Source organism: Lycorma delicatula, chromosome 1, assembly GCF_047948215.1.
Source record: "Lycorma delicatula isolate Av1 chromosome 1, ASM4794821v1, whole genome shotgun sequence".
NCBI lineage: Eukaryota > Metazoa > Arthropoda > Insecta > Hemiptera > Fulgoridae > Lycorma > Lycorma delicatula.
The window spans coordinates 160,095,647-160,119,492 of record NC_134455.1 but is presented as its reverse complement, the minus strand read 5'-3'; the positions used below and the strand labels follow the sequence as shown (position 1 = coordinate 160,119,492).

Below are 23,846 nucleotides of genomic sequence, written 5' to 3'. Positions count from 1 at the left end.
TTGCAAAGGAACGCATTCTTGTAGATCCAGAAACTGTCCTGTCTACAAAGACGAGGTGACTGTGCAGGAAGTAAAAACCCTGCATAAGGTCAACTACTTCGAAACAAAGAAGATTGTAAATGCCTGAAAACCTAGAGCAACAACAACCTATGCTCAGGCTGCGGCTGCTGTTCCTGCTCCTGTTCCAGTTGCTGTTGATGAGACTCTAATCATTAACAAACTTGCGCCCACTTTGGCTGGCTTAATTGAAAGGATCATTGAAAACAAAATGAAGCCTTTCAGCAGTAAAGAAGCTGTCAAGCCAAAGATAGTAGTACAGCCTCCTGAAGATGGTTCACCAAAACAGAAAGCTGCTCCTGTAGAGAAGAAAACGGACGCCAGACCAGAAGCCAAGTCCGTCTTAGTGAAATACTTATTGATGAAAAGAAGAAAGTGACAGCTACAGAGTAAACTATATGTCTTGGCAGAGAGCGGATGTGCAGTCTCTGCACTGACTCCAGGCCCTTATACACAGAGGTTTTCAGGGCTCCCATGCGCCGAAAAACATGGGCACCTTAACTACATGCTTGCCATCGCGGGGGGCATATGGACAGCAAAAGGCCTCCGTTACACCTGCAAATAACTTCGACCGTGGCCGCCACATCGCCAGATCTAATGGTGGTATCAATCCATGTCTAAAACCGGAGATACATCTCCGGTTTTAGTGAAATACAATAGCTGACTAAATGTAATTAAGAAAACGATAAAGTTTGTATAAGATAAGACATAGCCTATTTGATAGCTATACTATAATAACAAAGTATACAAATACTGATTAAGGAGGTTTAAATGTCAAGGAAAAGATTTCTGGATGAACCAGAACATTACGATCAGTCATTAACCACAATTAGTTGTCAAAATCTGTCACCTGCTTTATAAATAAATAAGTATTAAGAAAAATAATGTAATACGTGTTAATGATAAGAATAAATACATGTGGAAAAGTTAAACAATACACTATATCAAATGTAAATATTTCATTTCCTTTTCCCACAGTTGACATGAATTGTAATTTTTAAAAAAAAAAGTCATCTCAATTTACACAGTTTCAACTGAATGTATCATTTAGTATAATATAATGCAAGTACTCTACTGTTGATTCAGTTAATATAATTAAACAAAAATTTATGATAGACTCCCATGTAAAAAAGTTTTTTCCCACATATACTTTCACTAATTCTTTGTTTTAGTGAGCGTCCTAATGAAATATGTGTTGCGTGGTTTTGTATGTGTGATCCACTTCTGACACTAGAATAAAGACATTTATACCACTGTCCATTAAGACCCTAGATTGATAAGTATTTGTGAAAAATTACTTTCTCAAATTTTCTAAGTACTTAACTTAAACATTGTATGCAGATGATCTTGAAAAACATTAATAAACATTTAATTTTCAGGCATCTGTGTCTTTAAATAGAATAAATGACTTTTTAAACAGTGAAGAACTTAATGAAGAAGACATTACTCATGATTTAAATGAAGGTAAATATTTATATACATATTTATCTCTTGCGTAAATATTTTTCATTAATATTCTTTACGAAGTGATTTCCATTTACCACTGTTTAAAGAATGTAAATATATTATTTCTTTTTTTTAAGAAAAATCATTTAAAAAACAATACTCAGATTACTTATTTTAAGTAGCGAGTTAATAACTGTTTTTGTATAATTAATTATTTATAATTATTGCTGTTTCACTTAGGGAGTATAGAACCTTGACGTTGCTACTGGGGCTTGCACACTCCATTTATCTTTAGAACTATGCTGGCAGTAGCTTATCTACTGTTATCTGTGTTAAGAGTGACTGCAATTAGCATCCATTCCACTTGTTGGATTTCAACAGCTGGTCTATAGGAGGAAGGCAATAGAATATCATTTCCTACCAATTCTGTTAGCATGGCACAGTCTTCTGTTAAATATTCTGAGGTTAAAATTGCTTCCCGTTTGGTTTTTCTGGGGATGTAACATGAAAAGTTACCAACAGTCAGCTGTAAGAAAGAAATATGTAAAGAAGAGAATATATGAATAGGTACAAGAAATAAAAGAACATTTCTGTATAAGCAGACAAGTTAGAATATTTAAAAAAATTCTAACTTTTAATTTAATGACATTAATTATGAAAACATTGTACTCCAGAAAGAAAGCTTAAAAGATCCTCTACCTCACAGCTTACAAAAACAGAGCACCTCATCTGGTCTTACCAACAAAGCCACATGGTAGTTTGATTCCAAATGATTCTGCATAAGGCCGGTCAAGTTTCTTACGAGTGCATGCTGTCTCCAAGCAAAAGACTTAATGGTGTTTATTAATACTTTGCGACTTTTGTTTCCTTGACTTTGACCGTCAAGCTGTTACCATCAAGTATTTCCTCTCTCAGTTTGGAATCAGAGCAACAAGTAGCAGTCAGTAACAATAGACAATGCACCATTTCACATCACCAAAGAAAATAAGTTTCTTATCAAACAAAAATTCGGTGATAGACTGGCTAAAGGAAATAATATCAGTTTTAAAAGTGGATCTTACAAATTAATACAACTTAATAAGAAAAAGACAAAAAATTCAAATAGAATGAACAATTTCAGAAGGAAGTATTGTTATGTTTGTTATACTTAACACATCGTTATCTGGATTTGAATCTCATAGAACTAATATGGGTTCAAGTCAAAAACTGGATTGCATGTTGTAATATGTTTTACATCAGACAGTTTATATTATGGAAACATGCAAATTAAAATTTGTAAACATTTCTATAGATGAAAGAATAAAGATCTGTCAACATGTCAAAAAAATTAAAGACTAGTATTGGCAAATCAAGTATGTATTGACACTCAAACTAAACATTTTGTTATAAATTTAAGTTCAGGTGAAAATTACAGTAGTAGTAAAGATCAAAATAATGATTAAATGTATATATGTTTAATATGTATCTGATTGCAATTCATTTATTTTATATCTGTTATTATATTTTAATGGGGACTAATTTTTATAATAATGTACGTTTACATTTTTATATTTGCATCATCTGTATGTTTGAGAGAATCTACGAAAGCAGAATTTCTACAAAATTGTTGGGTTATATTGTGTTCCATTGTTCTAGAACTAATTTTTTTAATTTTTAAGCAGCTTTATTAATTATTTTTAATTTTACAAAATATGATTTTTAACTTATTATTTTTTTAGCAAATTATGCATTTTTGGTAGGAGAGAATTTTATCTGTAAGTGCAGCATTACATGGTGATAAGATGTTGGTATTTTTATCTTAGGTTACATATTGTGTCCTGAACATGTTTGTGCAGCTATTGATGTCATCTCCTAGTTCGCTAGTTTGAACTGTTCAAACTGTATATGTTACAACATAAAACAAGGAGACAAGTCAGACAAATAAAACACATAAAATCTATAACTGCCATTAAACAAATAATGATGACCGGCCAGATAAAAAGAAAGATACAGCAGCCAAGGACTTTTGTTTCCAGGTTCTGCAATTGGGAGGGAGATAGTAAACTCCTGCTATCCTTGCAATCCATTCCATTCCCGAGATAAGTCAGGTTATTAACACTGGCTCTTGCACTGCAATTCTCTCTCTTCTTCCACTCTCTGCAATGAAGGTGAAGAAATGGAATATAGAAAGACTAGAGGGCATGGGAGAGTAAAAGTGGGTGAATTGCTGTCAAAGGGGCAATTACTCAAGGTAAAAGGGAAAATGAACCAACAGAGAAAATGTGTTCAAGGATAAAATCATCTGTGAGGGAAGCTGCAGAGAAAGGAATTGGTTTCTATGAAGACACCTGAGCAAAGAAACCTGGGGTAACACAAGAAATGGAAGAAAGAAAAAAATATAAAAATAAAGAAGGAGAATACAAAAGAGCAACCTATCAAACGTTGAATAACAGATGAAAGAAAGAAACACATAAAGCTAGGAAAAGGTGTCTGAAAGAAGAATGTAAAGACATAAAAGATTTAGAAAAGAAAAAGAAGTATGACATGTATAAGAAGGTAAAAAACAGCACATGGAATAAAAAAATCCTACTTATAAAATAAGAGAAATTGAAAAGAAAGATGGTTAAAACATTTATAAAGAAACAATGTTTGTAAATAGATAAACAATGGGAAGAGTATATAGAGGACCTGTATCTAGGAAGAAGGAAACTGGAAACATGGCAAGTTTAGGTGAAAGAAGAAGTTTTAGAAGAGCAGAAAGGCCCACCAAATTTGAGATCTGAATTTGTACAAGCTATTAAAGACATGAAGAACAGATAAGCAACTATCAAAGACATGGAGAAAAGCAACAGGAGTAGATGAACTTCTAATAGAACTCTTTAAATGTTCAAAAAATGAAGGAATAGATGAAATACTCTCAATGTGAAATACAATTTATGATACTGGACTGTGGCCAGAAGATTTTGTGAAAACAATAATTTACAGATACCTAAAAAGGTTGGAACCAAAAAAAATGTGAAGAACGTAGAACTATCAGCTTAATATCTCATGCTGTAAAAATAATGTTGAGTTATGAATAGAAGGTTAATTAAAAAATGGAGAAGAATGTTAGGGAAGAACAGTTTGGATTCAGAAAAGGAAAGAAACAAGAGAAGCTGTAAGATTGATCAAAATGACTAGAATGACTGTTGAATCAATGACTGTTTTGAAGGAGGAAGAGAATTGAGCTTGGGTTTCATAGATCTGGAAAAGGCATTTGACAGGAGTACAGTGGGAAAAGTTATTTGAGATTCTGAAAGAAGAGAGAGTTGATTGGAAGGATAAGAGTCTGATCAGAGAATTGTGTATGAAAGAAAACATAGCTGTGGAAATAAATGAGAATCTCACAAATTTGTCAGAATTAGCAGAGTGAGGCACAGTATCACCTACACTGTTCATTGTTTATGTCAAAGAAATATTGGATGGCCAAAAAGGAGTAAGCATAGGTGGAAGAAATATAAATTGTATCAGATTTGCTGATTGTAGCTAAAGACACTCAAACATTAGAAGGAATGATAAAAGCATTGGAAGTAGGGATGAAGGCATATGGAATGAAAATAAATGTGAGGAAAACAAAAATTATGAAGGTGAATGAGAGGGATGATGTAACAGCAGAAGGAAAAATTGCACAAGTAAAAAGATTCAGTTATCTTGAGATAGTACACACCAAAGACTGAAGGAGTAAAGAAGAGAATTGCAATAGCAAAGAAAGCTTTTTTAGAAAGAAAAACCTACTCTGCAGCAACATAGATCTGAACCTGAGGAAGAGATTGGTAAAATGCTAAGTTTGCAGTATATTTTTGTACGATAGTGAAAGATGGTCACTGGGGGATAAAGGAAAAAGATAGGATCGAGGCTTTTGAGATGTGGGTCTGAAGCAAGATAGAGAAGATAAAATGGCTAAACAGAGTAAGTAATGTAGAAGTATTAAGAAGAATAAATGAAGATAGAAAAAATATTAGTGACTATCAGAAGTGACTGGATCAGGCATTAATTAGGGGAAAAGGAGTAACAAAATACAGGTTTTGAAGGCTCTGTTGAATGTCAAAAAAGAAGAGGAAGGAAGAGGGTGTGACATAAAGAATAGTAAAGGTTATGATGAGACGAAAAGAAAAGCATGGGACAGAAATAGATGGAAACAATGATGCCAGGAATCTGCAGCAGGCAGAATACAACATGATGATCTTTCCATTCTCTTCATTCCTTTCAGTCATTATGTCTCACCCTGCATGCAAGTTGTATCCCTACTTTATCAAATGTAAATTAGTTTTATTAGACTAAAGACTTCAGTAATAAAGATTTAAATTACACAAAATTTTTGCAGCTGATGTGGTCATTATTGAAAATGGTACATTCTCTTGGGGTGATGAATTGATATTGAAAAATATAAATTTAAGGGTGCCAGAAGGATCTCTTATAGCAGTTGTTGGAACTGTCGGTTCTGGAAAAAGTTCTTTAATATCAGCATTGTTAGGTGATGTTCCTAAAGTTAGTGGACATGTTAATATAAAGGTAAGTGCTTAGGAAATTAAGTTGTATATAATTAAATTGTAAACATTTAAGTTCATTGTAAAATCTGCATTAAATAAAATTACCTAAATTAATAGGTAATTAATTTAGATAATTTTAGCAATAAAAATTTAAAGAAGATATTCTTACCTTACAGATCATTGCTATTTAAATAAAAGAACATGTTTTGAAGATACCTGCAGTTCTTTCTTAACAAACACGAAGTTTCTAAAATTACATGAGCAATATAACAAAAGTCTAAAATTTAAAATGGCTATGTTACTTGTTCTTTTTCAAAAGATTTATATGTAGTGGAATTAAATTATCAGCATTAATGTAGCGAGTATGTTAGCATCTAGTACTGCAAAGCAAAATCTTGAATGATATGTGAGCAAACATCCCTGCTTTCAATTTAATAATTTATGTTTTTTTTTAAATTTATAAATCTAATATCTTCCTAATTGTTCTGATTCATTAATATTATTATTAACATTAAAAATGTCAGTATTCCTTTTATTATTTATGGTGTTTGTTTTTATGAAGTACTCAGAAATATGAAATGTTTTTGAATTTTTATTTTTTATATCATTTGTTTAAAAATTTTAGTTTATGATTAACTAATTTTTTCTGTGCAAATGTCTTTACATTGGTCATACTTTATTTTATAAACATTTTTGTTAAATTTTTCATTCATGTTATTGAAAGATATCAAATACTTTATTGTTAAATTTAAATACCAAACTTCAAAGTTCTTTGTTATATATCTTATTACTACATTTTTTGCTGCTTTTTTATTGCATTAACATTTTAAATACTTGTGTTTTGTTTTTTTTCTTTATATGCTATATTGTCTTATTGTATTTGTTCCATTTTACATATTTTCTATACACAATAGTTATGAATTCACATGTAGTAATCGTTTTGTTCAGCAATTTGTTGTATTTCCAACAAAAAAGGAATTTTTTTATTTAATCAATACTTTGGTTTTATAATGTGAAAAGCAATGAGCAAACTTGAAGTAAGTTGGTAACAGCATCACTGATGTATACATGTGAAAGATGGTGACATACCTTTCACAGTAGAATTAGTTTACATCTGATGATTCAGTGAAATGAAATGCTATGTACCCAAGAATATGATTGTAAGGTTGTGGTTTTGGCCCTGTGGCAAATAAAATTATATAGTAAATTAACGAACACTTTTATTTAAATATTTTTTGAGTTGCTTTAAAAGTTTCAAAATAATAATCTAACATTAACAATAATTAAAAAAAAAAATTCTTTTAATTTTATATCCAATTGTTCCATAAATAAATACAGTATATTTATATATTTGATCAGCTGATTAAGAAATATTTTTACAGAAAGAAACAAGATTTTAGACAGAAAAATTAAAGAAAGTATTCTTAACATTACATTTTATAAAATAATATTCAAGTATTGATTGGTGATTCTTAAATTAGTCTTTATCTCATAATACCTTTATCCTGATTGATCAGAGGAAGTTGTAGAACTATTGCTCCTGATCAATCAAGTTCTCCCTCAGAATCTTCAGATACAAGTAAGTGAATTTTCAGCACAACTCAAATTGATGATTATAATTATGAGAGTAAAATATTTTCAAATCTAGGGATTTTAACACATAATTTATGCATGAAAATAATATCTCAAGCAAAATAAATACCAGAATAATGGTAGGAAAATTGCGCTTACTGGAAGCTGTTGAAATCTAAACTAATATCCCGTACCACCAAAATTAAAAATTATTTATAATTAATTCATCAGTGATCCCTTCCTCTCATATCTGTGAGCTGGTGACCTGATTCATATCCTGCCTTGGTCATGAGCCTTAAATCAGTGTTCCTAATGTTTCTTCTGTCATCTCTTCAATTTGGTCCAGCCATTTTGTTTTACTTGACTCTAAGAAACAAATAACAGTTAATGGTCTGACCTGCAATCTGTGTCGGGAAATGTTTTTATATTCTTGACTGACTTTATTTATTTTTCTGAAATCAAGGCATAATCGATTTGGTTGCGATATCTAGCACATGATGAGTCATCTAGTATACAGTCTATGAAGATGCTACCGAGCGTGTGTATCGGTTATTTGAAGTGTCTTTTCTTAACAGAATTGTAGTAATCATTCATTGCGATCATTTCTTTCTCCAAGATCATAGCCACTGTACGCTGTTATTTCTGTTTCTTTACTGCCTACCTTTGCATTTTATTGTCACCTTGCACAATAATGATTTCTTTTGACGGTAGAAAGTCATAGCATGAGGCAAGTCAATTATAAAACTCTCCTACTTCTTCATCATAAACTGCTGATGTTGGAATGTATAACTGAATTACATTGACCATCACCAGCTTTGTGTTTAATCTCACCAGAAGGATTCTATTGTTAATCGGTCTATATTCATATACTGCATCTTTCCATTCCTCGATATTATGAGTGTGACACCACTGCTTGATTGCTCTGATTTCCTGAGAAATATACCACATTCCCTTCTGTGTAGAGAAGTAGCCATTGTTTCCCCCAATGTTTCTCCACTATTCCCAGCATTGAAATCTGGATTCTTTGACCTTCTTTAATAATTAATGAGACAGAGAAAAAATAAGAAATTAATAGTTAATAAACAGAACTATAAGAGAAGTTTAAAGTCACTACATCATGGACTTTGCCCACAACTGACATGAATTCTTTAAGGATTTTTAATTGAAGAAAATTAGAAGAATTGTTTTGCATAACAGGATTTAAAATATCAAGATGCCATTTACTTTTCCAGTCTGTAATATATTATAATGAGTATATTTTTCATTCCAAGTATTAGTGGATTTTTTTACCAAAATGCTTGCATGTATATGTCAGATTGTGGCTGAAATGGAAAATCTGTAGGTAAACTGTCAGCTAATGTATATTTATAATTGAATGAAAATAATTTTGATTACAATGTTTCTGATTATTGTGAATATGATGCAAATAAGATTAAATTATTATTTTTTTGACTCAGTTAATTTATTACTGGCATGGTGGAACATATGTGCTTCTACATCATAACTAAGAAAATAATAAATAATATTGTGATTTGTATGTTTTATATTTTCTCTAAAAGCTCATAAGTATTCTGTGTATTGTATTTGTTTTTAATTTGATTTTTGTCCAAAGTATTTTGTCCATGATTCTATCTAAAAAATATGCAGGCGCTGCTTTTAATTTTACAGAGGCTTTGTTAGTATGTCTGGCTTATATATTTAAAATTAATGCTTTCTGTATTGTACGATATGTATATTATTTACTGGTGATTACTAAAGTTAATTTAATAAAACATTGCATATTTATTAATTCATTTCAATAAACCATAAATTAAATTTTTAATCATCACTGATTGTTTGATGTCAATTTTACCATAAAATTCAGCCTTAGCAGTTTGATTAGTATGAAAAAAATACTCTTTGCTTATAAGTTTTTCCTAGATAAGTAGAGTTAAACCAAAATTTACTAAGTTATTATTAATTCACTAGAAAACCATTACTGTTTAATACTGTATCAATAATTTTGCAAGCTCCTTGTTGCATGTTTGTCAAAATAAGCTTCCTTGTTATATAATAAAATGCCCAAAAATTTATAAGATACTTTCGTAATTTACATATTTTACTTAATACTTATTTTACTATAAAATTTTTATTCATTAAAAAATTATTTGAATTACATCTAATTTTCTAACAGGTTATAAGATATGTATAAAAATGACTTTTTTCTATGGTTATTGCAACTGAAGTACAAGGGTAAGTCAATTATTATCTGCAATGTAGTTATAAATTTTATTGCAATACAAATAGGAAACTTACATCTACATCATTTTTCAACATAGTCCCCTTGCATTTCAACGCACTTGGTCCATCGTTGCACAAGCTTCCTGATGCCCTCATAAAAGAAGGTTTTCCGTTGAGCTGCGAGCAGGAATGAACCGCTTCTCTCACAGTTTCGTCTGAGGTAAATTGACTCTTAATTTTTTTTTCCTTAATGCCTCTTTGAGTGGACCAAACAAGTGGTGGTCAGAAGGAGCAAGATCGTCCTGATCTTGCTCCTTCTCCTCCGTAGTCGTTACGGAGGACGAGCCAGTACTTCAGAGTTGAGTTTCTGGAGCGTTTCATCAATGTAGGCAGCAGTATGTGGACGGGCATTGTCGTGCAACACAACCCCTTTCGACAGCAGTCCTCGGCGTTTGCTTCGAACTACAGGCTTCAGCTTGGCAATAAGCATCTCACCGTAACGCGCACTGTTTATTGTCATGCCCCTTTCCTTATAATGTTCCAGTACTGGGCCTTGTGAGTCCCAAAAAACCGTAAGCAGCAGTTTTCCTGCAGATGGTTGGGTCTTGAACTTTTTTTCAGGCCGAATTTGGATGTTTCCATTCCATACTCTGCCGTTTACTCTCTGGCTCGTAATGAAGAATCCGTGTTTCGTCACCAGTGATGATTCTGTCTAAGAAGATGTCCCGTTTGTTACCATAGCGATCCAAATGTTTTTGGCAGATGTCCAAGGGTGTTTATTTATGCAACTGTGTGAGTTGTTTTGGAACCCATCTTCACAGACTTTATGAAACCCAAGTCTGTTATGGATGATTTCGTAGGCAGAACCGTGACTAATTTGCAGAAGATGTGCCACTTCATCAATAGTTACTCGTTTGTCTAAGAAAACCATGTCACGTGGACGCTCAATGTTTTCCTTCCTCATTTGTGGCAGTAAATGGTCATCATGCTACTTTGTCGTGCGTAACACTTGTGCGACCATTTATGAATTTTTCAATCCATTCGTAGCCACTTTGTTGGGGCAACACACTTTTCCCGTACTGTACAGTCTTCAATGAATTTCGGCCCCTGATACACCTTTCGACAACAAAAAACGTATCACTAAACGTTGCTCTTCTTTGGTACAAACAGAAAGTGGAGCAGCCATGGTTAACGGCAGGGCAGCGATAATGGAACTAGCAGCCCTGCCGTTAACAACTATTAACAAAAAGCATGTCCTGAAAACCACTGGTAACCAGATGCTTTTAAGTCTTGTCTTATAATTGCCTAATATTAGACCGGCTGGTTATCTTGGTAAATTTTAGTACTATTTTATAAAATAAAATTTGGTATAATTTTATAAAACAAAATAAAAGATGGGAAATTATCAAAAGTAAAGGAGGCTCCAAGTGTTTCAATATGGTGGACAGGTAATTACTGGCATACAGCGACCAAGGCGTGCCAACGAATTACTGTCTCTATGAAATAAATTTTAATTTATGGATGTCATATATATTTTTAGTAGTTGATGGCGTGCGCCTACCCATTTTAGCAAATATATGACAAGTGAGCGGTTGGGACACGTAAGCCGGTTATGTATGGCACCGTGCTTGGCTCGCTCACGCTGTTAGGTAAACTCTAGAAGCTATTTAGGATATGGTGGCTTAACTGTTCGAGGCTCAGTAGCCGTTTGTGGCACTGACATTTGGTTGTATGCTTTAGGGTGACCGAATAGGGTGGTTGCGGGTGAAATGCCAAGCAAACCAAAAAAAAAAAAAAGCCAAGCAAAATTAAAGGAGAAAAGGTTAAGTTCGGAAAGTCATGTCTATGATTTTAACAAAATCAAACTGTTCCAATAATAGCACAGAAATTTTTCAGTAACATAGTACATCAATTCTGATCCACCATCTAATTGGAGCTTATTATAATTTATTATTAGAACTATTATTAATCGAAAATCACAAATTAAGGGTCATTCTGAGCCTTAAATTGCAAACAATATCTTAATTTTATTGCATGTAGTTCAACAAATTGATACAAAAAAATAATCAAATAGATTTAGTTGATGAATTTATTAGTTAATTCATGATATTTATAACAAAGATGTTCCAATAACTTAGAAAAGAATATGAAACTTGTAATAAATAATTGATGCCAGAAGTGTTTCATATTACATTTTTTTTGGCTTTGAGAAATTCAGACAGATTAGTCCATAGAAGAGCCCCTCCCTTTTAAGCCTTTCATATATTGTCTCGCTAGGACAAGTTATAGTTAATGGTAAAAACTGTTAATAAAATGATAATTAATTATAGTGGGGTATCTCTATTTTTGAAACATTATTTTTATTTTACTTATCAGATAACAATTTAAGCTGAAAACCAAGCAATCTTGCAAATGACACAAAGTGACTATTTCAAATGCTGCAAATGACTATTTAATTTTGTGGCTTTCAGGGTAGAATAGCATATGTACCACAACAGGCATGGATTCAGAATGGAACTGTGAGAAGCAATATATTGTTTGGTAGACCATATGATAAGAATCTATATGATAGAGTAGTGGAGGCATGTGCTCTACAACAGGACTTTAGTCAGTTGCCAGCTAGAGATATGACTGAGATTAGTGCTAAGGTAAAGTTTTTAAATGTGTAGTTAAACTTCTATTTTGAATGATTAACAAATGCAGTGTATTTATTCAAGCCCTCTCATATTGAATCTGCTAATATTATAATTTTGATTGTTGTTTATTTAATCTTCCAAATTTGTATGTTACAATATTAATTTATTACACACAAATTCCATTAAGGTGCTTACAGTCTTGGGGCTATGGCTGAGAATTAGACTATACTTTTTTACTCTTTATATATAAATCAAAATGTCTGTGTGTCTGTAATGAAAACACATTCCTACAATGAAAACTCAAAATTAGCTAGCCTGATCTGAATGGTACTTTTATTGCTTATTAGATGAACAATAAGAAATGTTTTATACAAAATACATAAATGCTTTATACAAATAACTCCAATGTTAAGAGAGAATTAAGGCTTAAACTGGGAGCATGAATATTTTACCTTAATTTTTGATGTACCAATATTTTTTTCCTGACAACACTGCCTACTATTTCTTTGCTTGAAATATTTATTAGTGAACCATCACCTGCTATTGACAAAAAAAAAACAAAGAAAAATGTTTTAACTCGCAAAATAAAAATTTACTCTTTCAGAGTAAAATAATCTAAAAAAAAGGAAAATTTTATTTACTCTTCTTCTGATTAAATATTTTTTTATTTACACATGTGAAATTTCTACAAAAAAAAACTTTTGTTCCAAGAGATGTGTTTAAGGTTGCATGAGACATTGAGGTAAATGAGTTACTGTGAATTGATAAATCCTAACATTGCATGTTCTGCAAATATCTAGGATTTTGTTCCTTAACTACATATGAATAGATACTCATTTTACAGAAAAGTCATTAGATACATTTGTGATCTGAAGAGTCAAAATTCATTAATACAATTTTTTGTATTATTTTTACTCCTTACTCATCTATGTTTACAAAAAAAATTACGTTAGAACCAGTTATATTTAAACATAATAACTGGTAACAAACATTTTTCAAATAAGAACATTTTAGTAACCTAAGGACACACCATTAAACTCCGTTAAAAAATTTTCTGATTGTACTTCTTTTTTTTGTTGATCAATTCGCCATTTAAATTTATAAGTTTAAAGTTTAATGATGAGACTATAACGTGACAATTTTATAGTGTGTGTAAAAACTTTATTACCTGGATTTTGTATTGTGTGTATTACCTGGATTTAAATCAGGTAAGCCATGAGGTCAGTAAAGTTTTGGTTATGTGCATTATTTTATTTTTCATTATATTTCAAATCTGTTCAGTTATTTATATATTTTATAAATATTCTCACATTGATTTGTACAAAACTGAAAGCCAAAATCATACATCTCAGTTAACACATAATAGAATTTTATACAAAATTAAATTTAATTTAATTAGGAAACCACTTCGTAAAGTCAAATTTAACATTTGACGGTCTGTAAATAAAAATCAATAATGGAATGCTATTGACAAAAGCTTATCAAAAGCAGTTAAGATGAAACTCTGGTGTCCTGTGGTATGTTATGGTTCCTTCTCATTATTTTTCTTTCAAAAATTATCAGCTTTGATGCATCATTCATGTCACCACCCATGTTTCAGAACCATGATGCATCAAAGCTGAGAATTTTTGAAAGAAAAATGAGAAAAATCACTGTACCAGTCTGTGAGAATGGGGAGTGAAGAGTGAGAAGTAATGTTGAAATTAATAACTTACTGGAAAATGAAGATATTGTAATGTTGGTTAAATCAGGTAGAATTAGATGGGTGGTGAGTCATTAGGAAAGGATGACAAGGAGGATTTGGATGGAAACTATGTACAATAGAAGAAGAAAAGGCAGAATAGATGGATGGATGTGGAGTTCGACTTGAGGACACTTGATGTTTTCAATTGGAGAGGACAGGCAGAGGATTGAGATAGATAGCAGTGCTATGTATGGAAGGCCAGGGTTACATTGGCCTGTAGCATCTAAGAGTAAATAAATAAGTGTCCAAAAGGCATCAGTAAATGAAGGTTACTGCAAAGTTTGGCTTGAAGGTCAGGTAGGCAGAGATGTTCAAGAAAATTCTTTAAAAACAATTTGTTTTCTAATATTACTGAAATAATACTATGGGTAGATACATGTAGGGAACAGAATCATAATATTAAAGTTAAACTAGCTGATCAGGGCTTGTTTTGGTTGCCCTTCCTGTCTAATCAGAGGGCTCCCCTTGGACCCTCGCTGTGTTTGCTGTCCTAAAGTTTGTGATAATAATACTAATAAATAACAATTAAACCCTGAAAAGTTCTCTTTCCTTCAAAATTTCCCTTGTTCTTGACATAGCTCCCACTTCCCCCTTATTCACGAAGGGGGATAGGGCCTCCATTTATAGCTTAAAACCTTCTCTGGAATAACACAAATGTATCCTAAAAATTTGATAGCAATAGGTTGATTGGTTCTCACTTGGTTGGTGATGCTCTGATACCTCATATACAACCTTGATTATTTTGAAAACTATCAAGATTGATGCAGTGCCAGTTGATATCATCAGATCATTTTTGGTTCTCTGTTGGAATATAACATTTGTTATGCTTGATTATCATTACACATGCACAAACACACACACAAGCAATATACTACAAACCCCCTCCACCCATCACAACCTCGTAGGGGGAAGACACCCACCTTGTGACATTACCGGTTGCCACACCACCCCCTCTGTTCCAAGTCCTGAGAGGCTTTACCGGAAGTCATCTTTAGACCCTCTAACTGATTAATTTAATATTTTATCCTATGTCTTTCCTGTAAAAATTAATTCTGAATTCCAGAACAACTTTAAAAAGTTTTTACCATCTGGAATTTTTGTGTTACGTACAAGAAATCTATTATTAATTCTCAAATAAATTCTACTTTAAAAACCTTAATGTATTGAAGTGCACAAAATAGTATGTAAAAATAGCATGAAATTATTTCTTTAAAGATTTATTATGTTTTATTTTATTTTTTCATGTTGTTTTTTTATTTTTCAAAGATAATGTCCCCTGAATTTTAAAAGTTACAGTATCAATTTTGCAGATTTCTTTTTGAGAATCTTTAAGCCCTTTCTTTATTAATTTCCTGGCTGTTAAATGAATGTTTCTTTTTTAATTTCAGTTATTTATTTTTATATTATGTTACAAATTAATTTTTAGGAAATGGATTTCATATTATAATGTAAAAAAAAGTTTATGCTTTCATAATGTTAATATTAATGTATTTTGTTTCCCATTCAGATTTTTTTCGTTTTGTAATAATCACTCAAATTATTTATTGTTAAACAAATAACACTTTTCTTGAAATTGAGGTTACTTATATATTATTCTATAATTATATTTTCTAAATTTTATATTACAAATATACAATTTTTGATTTAATATTATTGTACCTTTATGTAAAATTTTTTATACTTAAATTTAATTAGTTTTTTTCTGTTTTTCATTCAGTTATAGATAGATTTCATACGAAAGCTACCTATTGTAATAGATAACCATAATTCGACTTCCAGAAAATTTTGACATATCTTCGCGTTTCACATCCCCCAGACCCCACCATCAGTTCATAATTTTATATATATATAAAGATATGTATGTATTTCACTTTCTTGTGGACACGATAACTGCTGTAATTTTGCGCCAATCCCTTTCAAATTGATAGATAAAATACAACGACCCAAAATCTTGATCGAGTTTTTTAATTGGCAAAATCGGACCATGGGGGTGGAAATGGAGGCTTTTTTGAAAAAAAAAATCACTATAACTTTCTTATTAAGTAAAATATCGAATTCGTTTGAAGTTCCTACTATTCTTTGATTACGGGCCTAAAACTTAAGTAAAGTTTTTGATATGACCAACCCTTACAGCTAGAGATGACCAAACTGTTGCTGAAATTGTAAGAAGATGGGGCTTGTCATATGTGCTGAACATGTGAAACTTTTTTCACATGCAACCATTGTGGTATTTAGTAAATTTGATGTTTTTCTTAACTTTAAGGTGGAAATCTTCTTTATCCCCTACTTAGCATCGCTGAAATCTATCTGCGCCTTCCGGCATGCGGAAAGGGATTATTTGTTTTATAATAGTCACTCATATCATTCACATAATAAAAAATTATACTTTTTTTTTCTGAAAGCAAGTATTTATTTTATAACAACAGATGGTCTTAGGAACTAATAAACTATCAACAATAACTCATTAAACAGCAGACCAAGTGCCAAAAACTAACGAATTTGAGGGTGGAATTTAATCGTTATAAAAACAATTTTGGAAAAAAACAGAATTCTAAAATTATATTAAAGCTCCTTTCAGCGGTATGAATTTTTTAAAATAGCGCTTGTGTGATGGTCTGTTGTTTATAAATGGTCCAATTAATATTAGCAAAGTAAAATAAAATTCTGTTAAATACTGATTCACTGCACATCAATTTAAAACAGCAGTACCTATTAATACAGAATTACATGGTACACTTACAACAAAACAAAATAAACATTAATATTATGTTTATGAAGCATAACGTAATTTGTGATAGGATTTATCTGTTTTAAAAATTCTAGTTTCAAATTAAAGTCTAGAAGCAACTAACTTTTTTGTCTATCTAGAAACTATCTCTTCGTCTGGAAACAAACGTTTTAGTAAGTTAGTAAGCCTTTTCCATATGGGTTTGAGCCATTTTTGACTTCTGTAATACAAAAAAAATAAAATGTAATACATGTAAATCAAATTTCCCCCAGCAAGCTCTGGGAAAGGATTGTCCCCAACCAACATGACATACACTTTCTTATTCGAAACCATTGTTATTTTACAATAAAATATTTTCTTTCATTCCACTTTACAAACGTAGGTGTTCTAAAAAGAAGAAAGGTTTGTTTTATTTAGGATCTTCCACATTATAATCTAAATTTTTTTCTGTTTTATTGAGAGGAAGCTTTGAATTTGGTTTTACTGATTGTGTAATTTACAGATATTGACAATTGTTGGGTAAAGTTAACAAAAAACACACAGCTAGTATTTGCCAAAAGAAATTGGACTTTAATTGGAAATAAAACAAATGAACTTATGTTAAAAACATAACCTTAAAACATAAAAAGAAATTATGAAATTAACATAACTTAATGATACTTAAAATATCAGATGAATCAACATATGAATAATGATGTTAAATGAAAAAATACATGAATATACATTTTTTAACTATATACTTAGAAAAACAAAACATCAATAAACATAGTATGACTGGAAAAACTATTACATTACTGACATGTGCTGTAATATTGAAAAATTAGTAATGAACAGATGTCATTAACTTAGGAAAATAAATTACAATAATTTCAGTATAAAAAAAGGGTTAATTACAATATAATCACATTAAAGTAAGTACTAATATAAATAGAGTTCATTTTGGTAAATAAGCATTCTTGAAAATATAAAATTACAAAGTCCTACAACATAACTGCACATCAGGAGTAATTTGCTTTAGGTTAATTTACGAGAAGTATTATGAATACAGTTCTTGAGTAGAAAAGGATTAATCTCGGCGATTAACAAGTTACAAAATTAAATTATAGAGTTAATTACCATAACAACAAATTGAAATTAATTAAGCACGTAAAAATAAGTTGCAGCTGAACGATGACACAATCTTATATAAATCACCTGTCGTGACTGTACTTAAGTGAATAAAAGGTTTTTTTTTAACTAAACTTGAAATTGAAAGGCATACGGTATAATGAACTGAATGTTCCACAAATGTTAATGATAAAATAACTGTTGAACGTAATAAATAATGAAAATTGAACTTGCCTGTAGCACACAAATAATATCAAGATACGAACTCGTGAATGAATACATACAGTAATCCTGGGCGTAGTCCGCACTGGTGTATCAGGAATACAGGGGTGTGACGTGGTTTAGTGGTAGAATAATACGTAGCATCTCAGATATGTAGCGACGAGTTTGGAGATTCTTCATTGATGAAAATAATCCGCAGCTCGAGAAGATTCGGCGTCGATAGAATTGGCAGCTTGTAGTGATTGAAACACTTTACACAGAGACGTAATGTAGAATTTGAAGAATAACTTAACGAAGAAACGAGGCAAAACAAAACATTGAGATCGGTGAAATTACGAGACACTGCCGAGTAGAGTTAGAGAATATTTTTACAGAGAAATACCGCAACGTTTATGCGGGTATGAATGCGATGAAAATATTGTCTCAAAGTTTGAGAGAGAATAGCCATAGGCGACTGCACAGGAGGAATGTTGGATCTACTCTGCCGAAAAGATGGCGTGAATGAAAAGAGGGGGAATCCAGACCCAGGTAGTGGACAGGACCCACCGGGTTGGTCTAGTGGTGAACGCGTCTTTCCAAATCAGCTGATTTGGAAGTCGAGAGTTCCAGCGTTCAAGTCCTAGTAAAGCCAGTTATTTTTACACGGATTTGAATACTAGATCGTGGATACCGGTGTTCTTTGGTGGTTGGGTTTTAATGAACCACACATCTCAGGAATGGTCGAACTGAGAATGTACAAGACTACACTTCATTCACACTCATACATATCATCCTCATTCATCCTCTGAAGAATTATCTAAACGGTAGTTACCGGAGGCTAAACAGGAAAAGAAAGAAAGAAGGTAGTGGACAGGAGAGAGTGTGTGTAAAAAACAAGAGATGTGTGCATGCATTAGTACGGAAACGAATGAATAACGGGTGTGTGAAAAGGGTAGCCAAAAATAATTCGAGAAATGAATACACGCGGTCAATAAGGATGACGGAAGAGGATAGTCTGGCCGGAGCCAGTAGTGTCGAGCACGAGAACAAATAATCAACCTGGTATAAATGACAAGCCCAAAATACGAAACATAGTAAAATTTACTATGCCTGTAACAAACAATATGACCCAACCCTAGCTTTGAATTAATTGGAAATAACGGAACTTCGCGCATGGTGTAAACAACAATAATTAATCATAATTATAAGCAAGTAGTTTTATCATAAATAATCTTTTTCTTTATATTGAAACAAATTAACCTGCTACAATAGTTTGTCTGAATGACTGTTTAAGTGTCATAAAAATGGTTCAAATGATTTTAATGAAACCTGCAATATGACCATACCTAAACTTAGACTGCAGTCATAGCTGTTACCCTACCTAATTGAATGTATTAACCAAGTCTCTCTTAATAAATGAGTTTTGTTTTTGCATTTATCAGCTCAGTATATATTTTAAAATATTGAATAAAAGCTCCAACCATGATTCAATAGAGGTTTTTTAAATTTTTTGTGTATATGTATGTATAAAAAGATGTAGAAAAGAACTCAAGGATAACTTAGAGAGTAAGAGTTGAATTAAGATTGAAATTAAAGTAATGTTTTTTAATTTACACTTATTCATTTCAGTAAAACATCTTAATAAATAAAAATAAATATTGGCCCTGGCCGACGAGGATGGCCAAATCATCTGCATATGCAACAAGTTCAACGTCTCCTTCAAACTCATGTCTCAAAAGCTAGGTCCCACAGGAGTGTGCCGAGAACCGACCCCTGTGGAACCTCACCAAACACATCAAAAACCAACTCACCATCTTCTGTGAAGGTTTTAATCCTTCTGCAATATAGGTAGCTGTTAATTATGCCAAGAAGATACCCACTTGTATTCCTCTCTCTCAGTACATCAATAATCGTCGGCCAGGGAGACTTCCAAAGGCGTTCCTGACGTCTAGAAGGACCACTAACAGGGTCCTCCATTGACGCCCAGTGCCACTACTTTGATCTCTAACCCATTCAGTTACGCGTTTCAACGCGTCAATTGTGGACTTCCCCGTAACAAAGCCATATTGATCAGTGGAAAGTCTACCCTTTGCGTCCACATCACACCAGAGCCTGTCAGTGATAAGTCTGTCCAACAGCTTGCCCAGGGTGCTGAGCAAGCATATCAGACTATATGAAATACCTCTCCCAAGCATGTCACCCTTCTTTGACACCAGGACCAACCACGCTTCCTTCCAACAGGAAGGATAGTGACAGCTCTCCAAAGCTGTATTATAGGTGTCCAGTATGACCCAAGGATGTCTTGTCACCATTAATTTAGCAAGATCCAGGGACCTCGTCCAACCCCGGATTCTTATCTGCACTAATTCTCTTGGCCGCCAGTCTCAGCTCCTCAATGGAGAATCTTTGCTCGGGCTCCAGGAGTATCTCATTCCACAGAGCTTCAGTTACTGGGAACAGCTCCTCGACCACCCGAAGTGTTGTCTCTCGAGATACGGGAGGGATGGGTGCACCAAACTTGTTCATGACAATTTTATATGCACCCCCCTCACGGATTAACATCCAGATCTGCTACCAGCTCCACCCAGGCTTTTGCCTTGGCCTCCTTAATGGCCGCATAAAGGGACTTTCTTGCTTGTCGGTACGCAACAAGTAAGTTGTCTACATCATTAGATGCTCTCTGGAGTTAACTTCCTGCAGCAATTGTAGCTGCTCTTCTCATAGCAATCTCATCAGTACACCAGTGGACTATTCGCTTTACCAGCCCCTCCGGTCATCCACCTTGACTGCACTCATCATACAACACCTCCAAAGCCCTTCAGGTGTGATTGCCTGAGCAGGGTCCAATTGATCAGCCCCCCTGTCCACAATATCTTTGGTCTGAAGTTCTGAGGGCATTTAAATCATTATAAAAGAGAGAATGTGTCATTAGTAGCCATCTTAATGTACATATTTTGTGAACTTACAAAAAATTGTAAAAGTATTACTTGTGTTAAACAATGAAATATTAATTGTAAACATTAAAAAAAATAGTTGCAGGAAAATAAAATTTATGGCAGCAAGGCTTACTTTCAAGAGGTCATTTAAGGGATGGATAAGCCAGCCATGTGCTGTCTTGTTTTATATTTGCTTACACAAGCCAAGATTGCTTGAATGCACTCTGTATTGATAATAGCACTAAGTTTTCAGCACTTTATCCTCTGCTTGTGCTCCTGTTTGTTTAATACAAATATTGGTGAAAGGGTGAAACAGTTATGTAAAAATTCAATGAAATTGAATACCTTGCAAACAAATTATAATTGATAGCAATGACTTTTTACTTTTTTTTGTATTGTTATTCCAAATTATGTTATTAATTTCTGGATTTCAGAATGTAGAATTTTTATCAAGGTGAGAACAGCTTTCTGAGCATAAATCTTTTCTTTGTTAAGACGAACTGCAGTTTCTTACTTACTTATTAATTCCACAACTACTTTCCCTTGAAAATCAATTGTCTTTAAAATCATAGTTTTATTTTTTCAAAGAAGATTTAAATGGCTTTTAAAATTGATTTTAAAAGATCATTTGATGTTGTTTTTTTGGTTAAACGACATAAAATAACACTATATAAATAATACTATCTTTAATTTTTACCATATGTATTTTACGCCTTGTTTTTATATCTTACAATTTGTTTGATATAAAAGGGCATTAACTTAAGTGGTGGACAAAAACAACGTGTAAGCCTGGCTCGTGCTGTGTACAGCAATGCTGATCTTTACTTAATGGACGATCCCCTAAGTGCTGTTGATAGTCAAGTCGGTAAATTCATATTTGATCGAATAATTGGACCTGATGGAATTCTTGCAAATAAAGTAAGTTGATTAACTATGTTTTCTATTGTTTATATCTTCTACTATTATTTTAATCATTAAATTAGGTTTAATTTTGGCATAGTTTTCTTACCATGGTAGTTATGATTTTCGGAGGTAACTTAAAAAATATTTACTCAAGCATAATTAGCATTAAATAATAGTAATAATAATAACAATATTATTATTATTGTTAAGGCAGTAATTAGTAGGAAATGATGACCACCCTTATGAATTAACCCCTCTTCTAATTTATGCAAACATATATACTGTGAAGTAAATCATCTGCCTTTTTGAGAATGACCAACATTTTATACTACAGGGATTATTTTTTGGATTCGCTTAAATTTATTTGTAAGTCATATAATTAATTTATGCCTACATAATAGTAAAATAAAATTCCATTTAATTTGACTTCTATACAAGCTGTTTAAAAAATAAAATAACTCTAGATTTGAGTTTGATTTATTGCTTCTTAACTTCTTACACTAACTATTTTGAGGTAGTAAATAGAAAGGTTTTTCAATATAACTTCTATTTTGAACTTAAATTTAAATTCAAAAGTAATATTTTGGTACAATAATTTCAAGTGTCAAGTCTCTGCAGACCTCAGAGTATCAATTTTGGCCTTCTTAGTTAAAATTTGTATTTATGTAGAGTTTATTTTTCAGTTAATATATGACAGTACCCGTAAATTTAAATTATATAACTTCCTATAGATTTTTTTTTTATCTTTAAAATTTAGCATAAATATGTTTAATATACCAGGTGATCAACTGAAGTTACCATATTTGTTATTCAACAGCTATCAGTCCCATCATATTTTTGTTTGCAGGCATATACATATTCTTGGGAGAACCTTTTTAAAATTATTTTCAAAGGAGTGGAACCCACCCTCTTTTCTACACCTACCTCAATTCAAAAATTTTAAACGGCAATTGTAAAATTTAATTACATTAATTGACGACCTGAAAAAAATAATGAATTTTGGTGAAAAGAAAATTAAAATCCGTCCACCCCTTTGCTCAGTAGGTGCGATAAACCATTTGTGGTAGTACTTTTTTAAATTTCAGTTCAACAAAAATAACTCTAAAATTACGTGATATTATTTGTTAAACCATTTGAAATAGTCATAATTTGTGAATTAAATCTGTGAAAATTATTTTTTAATTACCAACAAAATTTTGTCCTTAAATGTTATTAATTTGTTAACATTAATGTTAATAAATAAATAAACAATAATAATAATATGTGTTAATAATTTGCTAATGTTAATGTTAATAATAATTTGTTTTTACCTTAATGTTTTCTAAATTGTCAAGGGTTGACATTTTTTTTTTTTAAATGAGAGGATGTAGCTTGTGACACCTTATTGGAAGGCTCTTTGAATGACAAGTAATTTGGTATAAATAAAATAAAAATTTGTTCACTGGTAATGCAGTTATGATTAAACATGTGGTTTTTTTAGGTTATGTTAGGATACAGTGTTACTGATCCAAAGCATTAGTACTGAAATCGTCCGTTCCTGTTAAAAATATGGGTTTTAGGTTTATCCAGCATTGAAAATATGTACCAGTAAACAAAGCATTATAACATCAGTTAAACATACGAGAAACCTAATAAGGTACCTACTTCTTTGCTGGTAACATGTTGAAAAATTTATTACCAGATAAAACTAATTCATAAATGAATAATTGTTAATCAAAAAATAAAGCTTAACATTTTCAGTACCATGTGTATCATTTTGGTACACAGTGATAATTCTGTACGGACCAT

General features: G+C 32.0%; 1 protein-coding gene across 1 annotated transcript in view; it reads left to right on the top strand.

Moving 5' to 3' along the window:
• LOC142317695 (multidrug resistance-associated protein 1-like) overlaps nt 1–23,846 on the top strand; it is a 203,261-nt gene that overhangs the window by 77,442 nt on the left and 101,973 nt on the right. Inside the window, exons 13-16 of the mRNA XM_075354243.1 lie at nt 1,437–1,521; nt 5,846–6,033; nt 12,275–12,451; nt 21,906–22,073. Of these exons, the coding sequence (XP_075210358.1) occupies nt 1,437–1,521; nt 5,846–6,033; nt 12,275–12,451; nt 21,906–22,073 (618 nt within the window). The remainder of the gene's footprint in view (nt 1–1,436; nt 1,522–5,845; nt 6,034–12,274; nt 12,452–21,905; nt 22,074–23,846) is intronic.